The following is an 18,071-nucleotide window of genomic DNA, read 5'->3' as shown; positions in this document are numbered from 1 at the left end:
CCCATTGGTATCAATTATTCTTACAGAAAAATAAAATAATTTCGGTTATTTATATTTCTTAATATCTACAGATTTCTTATATGTGGAAGTTACATTAAAATACAAAAACAAGTATCTCATTAAGCGAAACATTTTGTAAAGTAAATAAAAAATTGAGAGTACAATTATTAATAACACTGCTAAGACATCTAGCAGAAAATATTGGTACCATGCCAAATCCAATGAAGATGACCGAAGGTGCTTTGCTCCATTGTGTCGAATAACATATTCTGTCCACCATATTGCTCTGTCTAATGGCTTATTGGGTACATCCTTTGATATTGCAGAAAATGTCTTCATATTTTCTCTGAAACTAATATATAATCGTTTATCTTATGTAACTAATCTTGAAGATCTTCATACAAGAGCAACAAATTTTTCAGGAATAACCTCCCATTATCGGATCCTATAATAACATGCAAAAGAACTGACAAGCATCAGGACAGAATACAATGTAAGAGAAGAAATTAAGCAGATATATTTTTTGTTTTATTTTATTACACACATTTAAAAAAATCATATACATAAAACAGAAATACCAATTAAAGAAATGACCCGTATGATTAAACGCTCGCGGTCGGAGGTTTATATGAAAAGAACTTCAAATTGGAAGCACAGTTTCAAGAATTGAATCCTACCAAACATAGGCTATACCGCAGTTAAGTCAATAAATGATAGAGTATTTCAAACTATTTTATAGTTTTTTTTTATTCCAATGGTGTTCATAAGAAGTTATTTTTTTCTTATATCCCAGTAGATTACTGGTAAACTGGAATTTATCGTCTTGTGTCATTCTACTACACTACATTCTAGTACAGGACTGGGCATCGGGAGCGGAACCAGGCTCTAAACGGGAACGCTTAATATTCATCAGTCACTGTATCAACGCTGCGCGGTGTTCGGCGGGGAAGAAAGGGAATGAAGAGAAATCATATGGCTCCCCGTGAGAGAGTAGAATCCGCTCTTGCTGCCCAGTCCTGTTCTAGTAGATGGTCTATGTTCATTGAGGAGGTTGGATTTATACAACTAGTGCACGATGGTGGGTCCTTGATGTTAATTTTGTGCAGATGGTCTGCTAAACAATCATGGTGCGTTGAGTCTAAACATTGCTACTGTATACTTTCTTGCTGCTAGCCTAGATCATATATGTAACAGATAGGTCATCGCTATGTTAAAAGCGGCAGCACTTTGAAGAGAACAACCGCCAGGATCGCCATCTGTCCGCCGTAAACGAACACGAGATGGCAGTACAGTCTCGCTAATGCTATTCAAATGGGAATTATGACGTGACTCCTTATGTAACAACTAGATGGCAGCGTAGTAAACCTGACAAAAGTTGTTAATTTCAAAGCCTATAATCTATGTGGGATATATATGATTTAGGCTGCTAGTGAGTATTTGTCTCCATGGTTTATTTATTGATATGGTTTTCGGTTTTTGTTTTGTACTGTTTTCAAAATTCTTTTGTACAAGTGACTTGGGGCTGTGGAATGATAAGTATCCTTCAGGTTTCACAGAAGTTCAAATAATCACCTAGTTCTAAAACTTTAAATTATGGTTTATTTAACGACGCTCGCAACTGCCGAGGTTATATCAACATCGCCGGTGTGCCGGAATTTTGTCCCGTAGGAGTCCTTTTACATGCCACTAAATCTAGTGACATGAGACTGTAGCATTTAAGGTGAGAGGATGTATTTTTTTTAACTTTTTTCCTATTTGCTGTAAAATATTCAATTTTTGTATGTAGAGAGCTCTTAGGTGTGTCAACTCAACCAAGTAAAAATATTTCGAAAAAAAATATTTGGGGGCCCAAATTTGAAAAAAATATATCCGATGCAGGATTGTATTAAAACCGATATATCTAAGCCGTTTTAAATGATAGATTCAAACAGTTTTTTGCAATGTATTTGCAAACGCATGTTCTACAAACTGTCTGTAACAGAATTTTGATATTAGCCCCTACGTTTGTAAAATAAACAATTAAAATTTAATAACAATTTTCTGATTTCCTTTCTTGCAAACAAACGGATGTATTTTTAAAATGAAATCAATTAACAAAATTCTGTTACAGAGAAAAGTTTCCTAATAGTCTAAAGAATGTGTGTTCTAAATTTCATGCATGTATCTTTAATATTTCATAAATTATATCCATTTTTGTCTGGCAATGTAGCAAAAAAATGAAGTTACTGGAAACCGATAAAAGCGGGCGTATGATTTAAAAATCCATAGCGCAGGAAGTTTAAAAATGACGTCTCAACATCCGATAAGGGCACAAATACCCACAAAATGTTATGCTATGCATTCCACACATATCACAGAGTATTTTAAAGAATTTTTTTTGAAAATTTACACATTTTTCACCAAAAAATACCATCCTCTCCCCTTAAGCACACTTAAATGTCATCGACCTGAGCCGGGATTGAACCCGCAACCTCGAGCACAGAAGGCCAGCGCTATACCGACTACGCTACTCAGGCCGTCTCACCTATTTTTATACCCATACAAAGCCACCTTGGTATTTCGGTTGGATTCCGCTAGTTTATAACAACTGCGGTTTCCAGTTCAAATACCAGTGATGGCGGAGTTGTATTTGTGGTGGGCAAAGCCAAGGTTGCGAAGGTTTTCCTCGAGGTTTTCCAGCTTTTTCCCCTCTTCATTTCACTAACATTCTCACAATTCCCCTTTCATAATAGTAATAATAATAATAATAATAATAATAATAATGATTATTATTATTATTATTATTATTATTATTATTATTATTATTATTATTATTATTACTTACGGCTTTTAAGGAACTCGGAGGTTCATTGCCTCCTTCACATAAGCCCACCATCGGTTCCTATCCTGAGCAAGATTAATCCAGTCTGTACCATAATATCCTATCTCTCTCAAATTCATTTTAATATTATCCTTCCATCTACGTCTCGGCCTCCCCAAAGGTCTTATTCCCTCCGGCCTCCCAACTAACACTTTATATGCATTTCTGGATTCGCCCATACGTGCTACATGCCCTACCCATCTCAAACGTCTGGATTTAATGTTCCTAATTATTTCATATGAAGAATAAAATGCATGCAGTTTTGCATTATGTAATTATTATTATTTACTTATTTATTTATTTACTTATTCATTTATTTACTTATTCATTTATTTACTTATTCATTTATTTACTTATTCATTTATTTACTTATTCATTTATTTACTTACTTATTCATTTACTTACTTACTTATTCATTTACTTACTTACTTATTCATTTACTTACTTACTTATTCATTTACTTACTTACTTATTCATTTACTTACTTACTTACTTACTTACTTACTTACTTACTTACTTATTTATTTATTTATTTATTTATTTATTTATTTATTTATTTATTTATTTATTTATTTATTTATTTATTTATTTATTTATTTTAGCTAACAAAATTAAGGTCCTAAGACCTTCTCTTTCACTCAACCAGCAAAAAGTATTATGAATAAAGTTAGAAGTTGCGAAGATTACAACAAATTCAGCTAGATAAAACGTACGTGTATCCATAAGTTAGTTATGAATTAAACTGTAAAATACAGTGAATTCTTAATCAAGCAATGAAATACAAACTGTGTAGAAAATTAAAGTAATATGTACTATATACTGTACATTGATTGTTAACATATGTATTTCAAATAATGTTAGATCAGACGTGATTATGGCGGGAATTTTGCGCTTTGGGCGACAGCTTGTGTGTGTAGTTATCTTAAGGATGGGTTTTCTTCTGGTTTGTTCCAGTTTGGGATGTCATTGGGTGAACCGTTTTTAGTGCAAATCTCTAAAGGACTCTGTTTGCTATGTATTACTTGGGATTTCTAGCAAGAGTTAATATTGGGGATTTATATATATATATATATATATATATATATATATATATATATATATATAGTTACTGTTTATTCACAGATTTATTTGTTAACATTACTTTATGTATACATTCATTGCTTCTTTTCTTGTGTTCTTGTTATCTATACTAATAATAAACCTGTAGCCAAAATTTTTCTGGTAATTTTCGATTTTCCAAAAATTATTAGTGTTAACATGTGTAATTAACCATCCTGAAACCGAAAATCCCTTTTTTTTTTAATTTTTGTTTTGTATGTCTGTCTGTCTGTCTGTCTGTATGTTTGTTACCTTTTCACGCGATAATGGCTGAACCGATTTATATGAAAATTGAAATATAAATTAAGTTCGTTGTAACTTAGATTTTAGGCTATATGGCATTCAAAATACTTTATTTAAAAGGGGGGTTATAAGGGGGGCTTGAATTAAAAAAATCGAAATATCTCCCTTATTATTAATTTTCATGAAAAATATTATATAACAAAAGTTTCTTTAAAAATGATTTCCGATACGTTTCATTCCAAGCAAAATTTTGATGGGACCAAATTGCACCAAAAACGGATGTTCTCTGAACCAAATGATCATATTTTAATTATTTGCATGTAATAACAATTAAGAAATATGTTAAAGGAATTATCATTGCACTAAATGAGTGGTCTCTGGACCAAAATGATCGAATTTTAATTATTTAAATACATTTTAAATTAAGTGACATATTAAACGATTTATCCTTCTATCAAAACGAATGTTCCCTGGACCAGATGTCCTATTTTAATTATGTAATTACTTTATATTTATTTCTAACAAGTGCAGCGGAGCGCACGGGTACAGCTAGTTAGTAAATAAATAAGGAATGATAATTCTATGTTAAGAGACAGTCAGACCTACCCACTATAGATCCTCGGTCCTTTATTTTCTCATAAGTGTTAGTTATTCATAAACCGGCCTAACAAAGTAAAACAATAATAATCTAAAGAATATGACTGACCTGGGATCATGAAGAATTTTGTTTATAGCTTGTACGAGACTGTCATTTGTGATTGTAGAGTAATCCACTTTGAGTCCAACGCCAGCATCCACCATTTTACGAACGTTATGCTGCTGATCACATATGAAAGGTATTCCAATCATGGGGACAGCATAATGCGTGGCCTCGTGAAAACTCTGCAGCCCGCCCTGTGTTATGAACAGCTTCATGTTAGGATGGGCTGTAAATACAAAACGAAAATATTATAATACGAATGCCAACTGTCAGTCATCACTATCATATAGGGCCCTATCTTTAGGCCTATATATATACATTTGACACATGCATAAAACAGCTAATTACTTATTGTATTCACTTCTAGTACTATTGTCCCATTCTGAAAATCGAAATATAAAACTTATGTAAAAGTTATAGGCTACATATGATCGTCACTCTGACTTAGTAGATAGCGAGCGTGCACCCCAACCATACAGTCCGTGGTTCAATTCCCGACGTGGGGGAATATTTACCTCCAGTCCACGGGACTTAGCGTTTGTCCCATGAATGATGATGATGATTATGGTGATGATTTTGGCGTAGACTTACGCTACCATGCTTGATCCATTGTCCTACCTCCTTTACTTGATTTTCCCCTTTTCCTTTTTCTTAAATTATTTGCTCTTTCTTATTTGTCTCTCTTACGTTACCATGTAGTTTAATTTCTTTACGCCAGAGTTTGGCATGTTCTTTACTGTTACCTTACATTGCTGCAAGGTAGCGGGCTTCATGTTATGTAGCTAGGTTCGAGATTTACTGAGTTCCCTAAAGCCTTGGTTTCTCTGAACCGACGCATGCGACGTGCGAGATGCGAGGCCGCCGCTGCGAAACATCTTCGCAATGACGCTGCGTGGCCTGTGGTTTCTCAGGCTGCGAGATCGCGTGAATCAGTCGCTGAGCGCATGGTGGATCTCGTCATCTGTTTGCTAATGCTGAGTGAAAGATGAAGATAATGATGAAGAGGAAATGATCCTGCATTCTTTTTGGTGAAGACAGTGATATCTTCAAGAATAGGAAAAGCGAGGGTGCTTACAATATTCTTGTAAACCGCCATCTAATTGATAGTGAAACAAAATTCAAAAGTTATTTTGGAGTCTCAAGGGACCTCTTCTATAGAATTTTGTATTTAATTAACCCATTAAAGCCCAAATTATTTTTATTTAAAAAACTAAAAGAATGTATCTATTTCATAAATTTAATCCATAAGATGTCAAGAATATGTTTTGTTTCTTCTGCCGTGCACCAAGTAGTTGAATAGCACCCTGTCTATAAATAGACCGCTGGGCACTTACGATATCTGCGTATTCATGCAATAAAGTAAATATATTTTTTGTATATTTAATGTTTTATAACCAGAAATATTTACACCTATATAAATAAATTTATTTATGACGGTTTTAGTATTTAATGCAACAATACAATGCTGCAGCAATAATGAAACACTTATTTTAGTAATATCTGTCTTTACCGAGTGTGGTAAGGCTCAAAGCATCTTTGACACAGAGTTACATCACACTTCTTGCGAAATGTTACTGGTCTGCATTTACACCATTCCATCCGGCAGTGTTTCTGAGAGGGTCGATTTGCCATGAAATGACCTCTATTATCAAATCTCATGTCAAATTTCATTCCTCGAGATGATGAAATAGGGCGCCCCATTCTCTTGCAGTTCGAAAATCTTGAGATATTGAACAGCCAAGTATCATCGGATTCTAAGTACTGTAGGTCCAGGGAGTCTCGTCCATGTATTTCTCTGTAGATAATCCAGCCACTTACTATATACATAACCAACTTTCTGACCACTCTTTTCCACGGATTGAAGTGGCATATTTGCCTGCTAACTAGTTATCATGCTCCAATCAACCCATGTACTTACTTTAGTTCTCTATGATCTGTGGTCCACACCTGTGGAGTAAAGGTTAGCGCGTCTGGCAGCGAAACCAGGTGGCCCAGATTCGATTCCCGGTCGGGGCAAGTTACCTGGTTAAGATTTTTCCGGGGTTTTCCCTCAACCAAATATGAGCAAATGCTGGGTAACTGTCGGTACTGGACCCCGGACTGATTTCACCGGCATTATCACCTTCATTCAGACGCTAAATAACCTAAGATATTGATAAAGAACCGTAAAATAAACTAACCTATATCTTCCGGCTGCGAAACGAATCAAGTGAAAGGGCGTCGTAATATTTTCTATTTAGCTTTAATATTGCTGTATGATAGCTAAGCACACGTCAGGGAGGTTTGAACTCGGTTGCTTGATGGGGACATCTGAAAACTTCGACCGAGTTTAAATCTTCCTGAGGTATGATTGCCGGTTTTTTTACACATTTTTTACAGATTTATGCTTCCCTGTGCTATTCTACTACTAGATTCACGGTTATTTGCATCCAGTAGACACTATCTCCCTACTTCATCATCATCATAATCATCATTGTCGTCGTTATCATCATCACTAACCTCATCATTAATTATCTTGGATTAGGCCTTCTCGTCTGTTCCGCTTCAGACTGAACGCTGATTAAAAGCTGGTCTCTCCACCGCTTCCGACTTTTTGCCTGAAAATTTCGAGTATTTGAAAAAATCCTCAGACTGGGGCATTAGTCCCTTAATGAGTGAGTTTCGTGGTGGGACTGTTACATTAAGACCTTTAAACCTGCCTGCTTTTCTATCTAGTTATGACCCCATAGCCAGAGTATTCCGGTTTGTAAGGAACGGACCCACGCTCTCATTCTCTCCCGTTTGCTATAACACTGAACAATAAAAATTTTGCTCCGACTTAAAACAATGTGTTCCTTATGGTTTTGTGTGCGCTGAATCTTAAAATGCATCTCTTTCCTTCGTATCACATAAGGGTTTTAAGACATACTATGATTTCAGTTTTCGATAAGCGTTGTCCTAGAAAACATCTGGCGCGGGTTGGAGGTTGTAAACCAAAACTAAAGCTAATGCTTTTTATGAGTTTATAACTTATTTCCGATTTCTTATGGTTGTTGGCATTTTATTTTGTACTCCTAATAAATAAACAGATATTGGTCCCTTCTATTCTTTAAATTTCAGAACAGTTCAACGTGAGGTATACGCAATGAATAAACAAGGATGTGGTTTTCAGTATTTAAAAGAAAAGTTTACCAGTTTGAGTGAAAGCAAATTAAAAGAGGGCATTTTCATCGTCCACAAATTCACAAAGTTATGGCTGGTTCTTTGTTTGAGGAAAAACTTTCCATTACAGAAAAAATGGCATGATGCGCTATCAAAGACGTATGCTGAAATTTCCTTGCAAATTCTATGGCAGACAACTACATACAACTTGTTGTGGAAACCATGTCAGGTGCATATGAGAAAATGGGGTGTAATATGTCTCTCAAAATACACTTTTTCTCATTTGAATTTCTTTTCTCCTAACCTTGGAGCGGTAAGCGACGAGAAGGGGAGAAGAGTTCATCAAGAAATATTTGAAATGGAAAGACGATATAAAGGAAGATCATCATCCAGGATGCTTGGAAACTATTGTTGGTTCGTTGTAAAAGACAGTATCGGATGTAGTTATAAACAGATGTAATCCAGAAAATTCGTTTAATGTAAGTTCAAATTCAGAATTTTTTCTCATTATATGCATTAAAAAATTTTATTGTTGTTCTGTTTTAAACTATATAACATCATGTTTGTATCCAGTACACATTTTTCAAGTATTGTGAGGCGTTTTGAATCCCAAGTGTGTTGTAATTTTACCAGAAGCAGTGAAAAATTAAAAACAAGAAGTTTTTCATACAAAATTTAATTAATTTTCCGCGGAAAATAGTACGTGATGGGGCAATTTCGATTTTAAATTCAGATTTAGGGTACACATATTAGTAATATTCATCTATTTTTGTTTCGGAGCAAGACAAAAAATAAAAATTTGTTGTTCAGTGTAACCGACCACGACGTGGACGTGAATGGAGGTTTTCTCTATTCAACATTTCTAAATTATAATAATTTTATTTTCCTATATAATTCATTATTTTCTTCATTTATCTGTTTATGTGAACTCTCATATTGACCTTCAACTTCTCACTCTCCTTTTTTCACCTATGACGAAGATAAAACCATTCTCCGAAACGTTGTGAATTCATTTACTATTAAGCAATGTAAAAATAATCCAATCTACATCTCCCCTATACAACCCACCATTGTTTCTTCCCTCTAGATGCAAAGCTATTTGCTGAAGCCTCGCACAAATTCGGCCGGACGAATCTGTCCGAGGCGACGCAGCGAGACCTCTCTGCGACGCTGCGCAGACCGCGCATCTCGCAGCTATAGAAACCACTCACTATCTCTACTGTATTCCGGATTTGTGCGAGGCGGGCCTCGCATCTCGCACCTCGCATGCGTCGGTTCAGAAAAACCAACCCCGGCTGCGTACCATTTTCGCAATGACGCTGAGAAGCGTGTGGTTTCTCATCCTGCGAGTTCGCGTGAATCAGTTGCTGAGCGCTTGTTATGTCCAATGGATTTTACCGTCTTGCTACTTTTGAAAAAATAAGCCAAAATTATCCTGCATTATTAGTGGAGAAGGCAGTGATATCTTCATTAGACTATTTGTCAACGCTATATATATCTAACTCCAATATTTTTCTTGTGACGAAATTGGATATAGATAAACAGAAGAACGAAGAGAAAGAAAAAAAATTTGAAGCATGTTTTCAAGAGAAAGCCACTAAATTAGAATCCACACCTGAAAATAATAATGAGTACTGGACTCATTTAAAAAGCTGTAAACGAGGGATGTCAAGCGCCTGCACTGCGTCTTCTCAAGAACCCGCACAACATTTCCTTAAGAGCGATGATTGCATTTTATCTAGCTGAAAAGTGAATCTTGTTGGATTTGTATTGCTTGTAGTATGAGCACGTAATACAGGCGATTTAACATCCCTGCTGTAAACAGATAACAGATTGGTTGGGTCAGGCTGAGAAGAAGCTACCTACTGAAAGATGCACTGGAAGAAATTGTGAACGGGAAAAGAAGTTCGGAGCAGAAGTAATTACCAGATGATACACAACATAAGATATTTGAAACCTATGTGGAGACTAAGAGGAAGGCAGAAAATATGGAAGATTGAATAATGCTAGATTTGCAGTGAAAGATCTGCCGTTGGGAAGAACACTGTCAGTGAATGAATACGGTTTTACTGCTACATGCACAGTATTTGCGATCAGCAGACTGTCTTTTTCCACTCTACCTAGGCTATCTAATTTCAATTTTTTTCTAGATACGTTAGTATTTTCTTCATATATCCGTTCTTGTGAACCCATCTTACAATGTTTTTCATTTCTTACGTATTTTATATTCCGCTCTTTGCAATATATTGTTGGTTAGTCAAGTAGAACAGGTGTTTGTAACGACTCCGACATGTAGGCTACCCTTCTCACCTCCTTTTCTCACCTGAATAGGGAGATAGAACCAATCATCGAAAAGTTGTGAATTCCTTTAAATTTAAGGAGTGAAAAAATGTGAATTTACAACTTTTCTTTACCACCCACCATTGTTTCTTCCCTCTAGATCCAAAGCCATTTGCTGAAGCCTCGCAGTTCACGCGTCGCACAAATCCGGCTGCGCGATTCGGTCCGAGACGACGCAGCGAGGCCTCTCTTCGAACCTCCGCAGATTGCGCACCTCGCAGCCATAGAAACCACTCACTATCTCTCATGTAGTCCAGATTTGTGCGAGGCGGGCCTCGCACATCGCACGTCGCATGCGTCGGTTCAGAAAAACCAAGGCTTTAAGGTACGGTCACACGTCGCAACTTTTGCTGCGCAACTTTTGTACTGCAGCTGCAAAAGTTTCGTATCGTGTTCACACATAAGCCAAAAGTAGCGCGCTGCACGCTACTTTTCGTGCTGCGCAACCCGAGTGTAGCAAAAGTTGCAACTGGAGGTTGCGAGTCTGTTCACACACAAGGCGCTACTTTTGCAGCCGCAGTCATGCTGCAGGTTTCCATCTCCGTGTTGACTTCTCAATATACATTTTGTGGTTATGTTCGCATTATTAAGAAACTCATGCGAAAGCTTACTTATCTATTATTTGCTTTTCTGTCCTAACTAGTATTCAGTAATTGGCATTATTTTTTACTATAAAGCTTTTAAAAATGCCTATATACTTAAGTGATAACCAACAGCATATTCACGTAATCAATGTTGGCAACCCTCCTGTTTGAAACTACGCTACGGAAAATTAAAAAAATGAATTATATCGTCAGCAAATATGCTCAGACTGTGTTGTGCATTTAATAACTGTTACAAATAATTTATTTTCATCACATCTAACATTAAAATATATCCAAGCAATAAACAATTGGCACATTTGGGTGGCAACACTGGTCGCAACCGCAGCAAAAGTTTCAACAAAACCGATATCAAAAATGCTGCGGCTGCAACCCTGAGAACCCTGTTCACACGTCGTTACTTCTAAGCTGCGCGCAGCATGAAAAAGTAGCGGGCCGCTACTTTTCGGGTTGCACCGTTGTTCACACGTCGCAGCACGAGAGTTGCGCAGTTTTTTGTACTGCAGCGCTGCAAAAGTAGCGACGTGTGACGGTACCTTTATTGGGTTCGAGTCTAAGCACGCGGATTGGCTCATCGTTTTTTTCTCAAAGAGAAATACTTATATTTTCTCGGCTCAGTTTTAAGTACAGCAGAAGCAAAAGAAAAAATAATACAACATATACAACTGTGAATGATAATTGGCCTAAATCTAACAATGACCCGTAAATCATCATTATGTTAACTTATTCTTACCCAAAACATCTTGTTGGGGAAGCCATTTTGCTAATTTCACGTTATCTGACAATCCTGGCATATCATCGGTTTCCCATTTCCAGAGAACTCGTTGTGACAAAAGAGAAAATGCAGACAAGAATATTATCTTTTTTCCCGGTGACATGGTCTCGCTTCTGACGTTAGTCCCCAAGCTGAAGTAAATTGCACCTTCCGTAGCACCATCCAGAAATTTCTTCAGATCCTAAAAAATACAAGTCTTTAGTTTATCACCATGAAGTGACATTTTACATTATGCAAGTCGTGACAAAATGAAACCTATTCGTGCTTTCATTTATATGTAGTTTGTAACAAAAATATCCAACAGGCTGGTAATGCCTTACCTATCGATACAAACGCAAGAAGTTTTATACTGGGAGAAATATCCATGTGCGTTTATACAGTCACATAATTTACCTACATTTTTACAGAAGGCGTTTTTTTTCTAATGCTCAACCATTTGTATACAACATCCGTCATCTATTTGCCGTCCTTAGCGAAGTGTATTTTTTTTTACAATAGGCCTATTCTTCAAAGTTCTAAATTTATTACAGACGCATGGTGAGTATATAATTTATTTCCAAGAAATAGTCTGCCCAGGCATCCTGGGTTGCCAAAAACACAGAATAACACACATATAAGAATAATAACGATTACAGTAAAATAGATGAGTCAAATTGAAATGTGAACTAGGAGCTTAAATTTAAGAAGTAATAAATTTGTACATATATTGTAACAATCACACACTAACGGATAGAAAAGGGGGGGGGGGATTATGGTATTCCGTGTAAATGATTTTTAGAATCGCCACAGACCCTTTAATGCTAGAAGTAATTATTTTTGGAATGATGTCATGGATTCCAAATGTTTTGATAGTGTTTACAGTTGATCGTGGGATGGTGCCCTTCGCTCCGATCATTAAACCATGTACTTCCCGGTGCCTTCCATATGATATTTTTCTCGAAAATACGGAATAGTAGGCTCATAAATTTGTTGTTTCTCTTTGTTGACCTCAGATGGTTGGGTCTGGCTCATTTCAAATCTAACAGTTGCGTCCAGTATAAAACCTTTATTATTAGTCTTGTCTAGAGCCGCGATGTCCGCTCTTCTAATTCCGCCGCCTTCAGACGCAACGCAGTGCACCTCTTCATGGACCTCGAAGGATCTTTTTCTAAGGGCTTGTGCTATTTGTTTTCGGATGTTATGATGGCGTGAATTTCTCAGGAGTTCTCCATGCTGACAGGATCCTAGGACGTGTGCTAAGGTTTCAATCTCGTTGCAATATCCGTCCAAGGATCTCCCATGAAGACTTCTCACTGGTGCTACGTTAGCATTCATCTTAATTGCGTCCCGCCATTCAGAGGAAGACAGACCCTCCTTAGAAAAAATCCATTTATTTCCGGGAGTATATTCTTGAAATAAAATAACACCTTTTCCTTTATGTGGAAGAGCACACCATTTGTCGTACTCTTGTTTCCTAAGATTTTGTCGTAGTTTATGGACATATCCAGATCTTCAGGTGGAATCTTTAACTTCCTTGAACAGACTTTCTTTTCTGCTGCTATGTTCCTTGTAGAAACGACAAGAGGATTCGAGGTTCTCAATAATGTGTTGCAAATATTAAGATGCTTTATGGAGTATTGAGTGAAACTTCACAGTGCATTCGCTGGAATTCTTAATAATACGGGCACCCCCAAGATACGAACCCTCCACATAAGCTTATACGGACAGATTTTTATGTCCCAACTGAAATAATATAGAAATAATGATAAAATGAACTCTCATTTACGGACACGGACAAGAACAGCTGTTTGACAGTCCTAAAGCTTGCTTTACCTCCTGACTTCGGACAGAACTTGAATTTCAAGACCCACTGTGTTAACGAAAATGGAATTTAAGGGCTGTACAGAAATCCCTTAACATGAAAGAAGATAATACCGTTAACTGGAAGCGGGTGAAATTCCTTAACATGAAAGAAGATAATACCGTTAGCTTGAAGCGGGTGAAATTCCTTAACATGAAAGAAGACAATAAGGGTCTCGTAGGCTATCGCTAGCCCAGCCGGCTACCCCTTGTTAGCTGGAAGCGAGTGGATAAACAATCAATCTTCTTAATGTATCCAGCTGTTTGCTGACAACATAATGTCCACTATAGTCCACTGTAGTCTATTCATTTGTTGTTTTTCATGAGAAATGAGGGTCATTTTGATCGGTGTTCATTATAGATGCCTGTTGCTAAGATATATACTGCAGGGCTGTTTCTTCTGCAACTGGTACTGATGATTTTAATTTACTTCTTTTGTGGTTTATGGATGGACAGTATATAAGAATGTGTTCCAGATCTTCATCATGATTATTACACCACAGAGAAGTAGGATTATCAGAAATGTGAAATCTCTGTAGGTACAATTGAGTGACAATGTGAATAAACAATGTGGACAAACAAAGTCATAAAATTTCATTTAAAGCGTGAAGGGATATATAATATATGTTATAAATGTACTGTTAGACTGGGGAGCCTCCCTCCCAATAAAGAACACAGGTCTACCAGATGCGGACAGATTTTTACGTCCCTTCGATGTCAGTAAATGAGAGGTTTCACTGTAATTAAAAATATATTTCTGAACGCGGATATACTTAGGAAACGAACTCACACTTAATTTTAACTTGTTTTAAATTGTATATTTTTATACTTTTAGGTTACGTTTTGAAGACTTTTTAAGTCTCTAGTTTTCATTCTTAAAATGTTGTCCATTGATACAATTCAAGTCAAACGTAACATTTTTACAGTACATTTTTTCTTATGGCTTTTAAAGAACCCGGAGATTCATTGCCGCCCTCACATAGACCTGCCGTCGTTCCCTATCCCTTACAGTAGATTTTATCACATTATTTAGGCCTATTATTTCTTATCTTTCGGCAATCCGAAAGATTATATTCTCTTTTTATGGGCGTTAGATAATATTTTATGCATTATAAGTGTACATACGAGGTCGGATAATAAAGTAATGAGACTGGTTAAAACAAAACACTTTTACTTATATTTGTAACTAACTACAATGTGATCGCCTTCAAAGAGTTCCCTTGAGACTGCACACATTTTTTCCAACGTTGCTATCTCTCCTTTCACAATTAATTTCCCTTTTGGAAATAGGAAAATTCGCATGGAGCAAGGCTGTGGAATATGGTGAATATGGAGGCTGCGGCAGTGTTGAGATAAATCAGCATTTTATACCATCGGAAATCTTGTGCTCTTGACATCACTTCATTTCCAAAAGCTTTCTGAAACTTTCCATACGTTGTATGGCATTTTCACCGAATTTCACACAAAACAAGATGGTATACAGATGAGCGATATTATGGGATTTCATTGTATTGACGAGGAGCAAACACACAACTCCACTAGTCAAGCAATTACTCCACACTTACGGCTTGCAGAGTTGTCCCAGTTGGAATTCTGGTGTAGGGAGGGCCAAGGTCAAACATATCTCTGGTAGAAGGCTGCAGGGTTGCCTCATCAGGTGGGAAAAAAATCAGTCTCATTATTTTATTGTCCGACCTCTTATCAATAAAAGTAGTAGTGATGGAAAGGCAGTGCAGTTGACTAGCCTATGTATTTATATTACAGTAAAACTTCATTTCTACAAGAGTGTCTTAATTTATGATCCCTATATACGGGTATGTGTACATAACAAAGAGAAACGTCTCAGTATGTCAGTTTATCACTATGAAAAAAGAGGGCCATAAATTAAATAATCAGACGAAAGCTAATCAAAAACATTGAATAGCAATGGTCAGCACAAGAAATAAATCAAACGTTGATGTACCATACTGTAAGCTGAACTTAAGTTTGAATACATGTTTTATTAACGGAATTAAATTTTATAATAAATTACCTGTAACAGTAAGAGATCTACCATAAATAATGTTTAAGCATGTTATACATGAATGACTAATTGTAAGACCTTTATATAGTATTAATGAATTTACTGAGTATGAGATAGATACATCCTGACGATGTTATTTTCAGCTTTCCATGTATTGATCTCAGATACGTTTTCTTGGGAATTATTAACCATCGAATTTCATATCTTGGAATTTAAAGTGATATTTAATACAATAACTATTTAAAATTAATTCGAGTACAGTTGATTTGTATTTATCTTACCTTTGGTAATTCTTTCGACTTTTCCTGTAGATGAATGTTGCCCAGCTGAATAATGGACGGCATCAGAGGCAAAGGATAGCTTTGACTCCAGTGATTATTGACCATTACAAGACTTACATTGTTCTCTGCCTCCCATACAGATGGAGGTTGAAGGCCGAAATAATATCTCATTGATAATTCATTTGTTGGTAACAATATGGTGTGCCATAAAAATCTGAAAGTTAAAATGCTGTGTCAATAAAATAATGTAGTAAGTACTGTGCATGTTTCAACAATTTTGTAATAAACCATACTTAAATAAAATATTCAAACACCCTATATTAGCCTATATATTGAATTGACTAAGATAATGTACTGGACTAATTAACCGCAATGAATGACTGGACAGGTCGACCGATCAACCGATCGAACAGATTAACTGACTGAAGTGATTTAATAATTGACTGAATTACCGACCGATATAATTAATTTGACTGGACTTACTTAATAAATCAAAGGATTAATTGAAATATCAATCGATCAGATTGACAGAATGAACTGATTTATTTCACTGTACTCACCAAACAACCGACGACCTAACTCAACTGACCTAATAATTCATTGGACAGACCGATCCACCTGATTGACTGAACTGACTTAATTAGCTGGACTGACTGAACTGACTTACTTTCCTGGACTGACTGAACTGACTTACTTTCCTGGACTGACTGAACTGACTTGCTTTCCTGGACTGAGTGAACTGACTTACTTTCCTGGACTGAGTGAACTGACTTAATTTCTTACACTGATAAAACTGACTTAATTTGTTTGACTGAATGAACTGACTTCATTGGCTGGACTGAATGAACTGACTTCATTTATTAGACCAACTGAATTGACTTCACTGGCTGGACTAAATGAACTGACTTCATTTGTTAGACTAACTGAATTGACTTCATAGGCTGGACTGACTGAACTGACTTAATTGGTTAGACTGACTGAACTGACTTAATTGGTTAGACTGACTGAACTGACTAAATTGGTTAGACTGACTGAACTGACTTAATTGGTTAGACTGACTGAACTGACTTAATTGGTTAGACTGACTGAACTGACTTAATTGGTTAGACTGACTGAACTGACTTAATTGGTTAGACTGACTGAACTGACTTAATTAGTTAGACTGACTGAACTGACTTAATTGGTTAGACTGACTGAACTGACTTAATTGGTTAGACTGACTGAAGTGACTTAATTGGCTGGACTGACTGAACTAACTTAATTGGTTAGACTGACTGAACTGACTTAATTGGCTGGACTGACTGAACTGACTTAATTGGCTGGACTGACTGAACTGACTTAATTGGCTGAACTGACTTAATTGGTTTGACTGACTGAACTGACTTAATTGGTTAGACTGAACTGACTTAATTGGTCATACTGACTAAGCTGACTTAATTTGTTAGACTGACTGAACTGACCTAATTGGCTGGACTGAATGAACTGACTACATTTGTTAGACTGATTGAATTGACTTCATTGGCTGGACTGAATGAACTGACTTAATTTGTCAGACTGACTGATTGGCTTAATTGACTGGACTGAATGAACTGACTTAATTTGTCAGATTGACTGAATTGACTTAATTGGCTGGACTGACAACTGACTTAATTTCTTAGACTGACTGAACTGAATTAATTGGTTATACTGACGAAGCTGACTTAATTTGTTAGACTGACTGAACTGACCTAATTGGCTGGACTGACTGAACTGACCTAATTGGCGGGACTGACTGAACTAACTTAATTGGTTGGGCTGACAAATGACTTAATTTGCTGGACTGACTGACCTAACTTAGTTTCTGAACTGATTGTACTGACTCAATTTGTTAGATTGACACCTGACTTAATTGGGTGGACTGACAACTGATTTAATTAGTTTAGACTGACTGAACTGACTTAATTGGCTGAACTGATTGAACTGACTCATTTTTAGACTGACGAAACTGACTTATTTGAATGGACTGACTGAACTGGTTTAATTTTTCAGAATGACTGAACAGACCTAATTGGATGGACTGACAACTGATTTAATTTTTAGGCTGACCGAACTGAATTTGTCAGATTATCTGAACTGACCAAGCTAATTGGCTGGACTGTCAACTGACTTAATTCGTTAGACTGACTGAGC

At 36.4% G+C, this 18,071-nt stretch overlaps 1 protein-coding gene across 2 annotated transcripts in view; it reads right to left on the bottom strand.

Annotated features, from left to right (window-relative positions):
* The window catches only part of LOC138715119 (UDP-glycosyltransferase UGT5-like), a 167,918-nt gene continuing 149,847 nt past the window's right edge, over positions 1-18,071 (bottom strand). For both annotated transcript variants that reach the window (XM_069847649.1, XM_069847648.1), the window contains exons 4-7: positions 15,903-16,116; positions 11,718-11,940; positions 4,908-5,127; positions 1-352 (exon numbers count right to left, since the gene is read on the bottom strand). In XM_069847649.1, coding sequence (XP_069703750.1) covers positions 46-352; positions 4,908-5,127; positions 11,718-11,940; positions 15,903-16,116 — 964 coding nt within the window. In that variant the 3' untranslated portion in view covers positions 1-45. The remainder of the gene's footprint in view (positions 353-4,907; positions 5,128-11,717; positions 11,941-15,902; positions 16,117-18,071) is intronic.

The sequence above is a fragment of the Periplaneta americana genome, chromosome 15 (genome assembly GCF_040183065.1).
Source record: "Periplaneta americana isolate PAMFEO1 chromosome 15, P.americana_PAMFEO1_priV1, whole genome shotgun sequence".
In the NCBI taxonomy this organism is placed as follows: Eukaryota; Metazoa; Arthropoda; class Insecta; order Blattodea; family Blattidae; genus Periplaneta; species Periplaneta americana.
The sequence above is the reverse complement of the archived record's forward strand: the minus strand, read 5'-3'. Positions and strand labels throughout refer to the sequence as shown.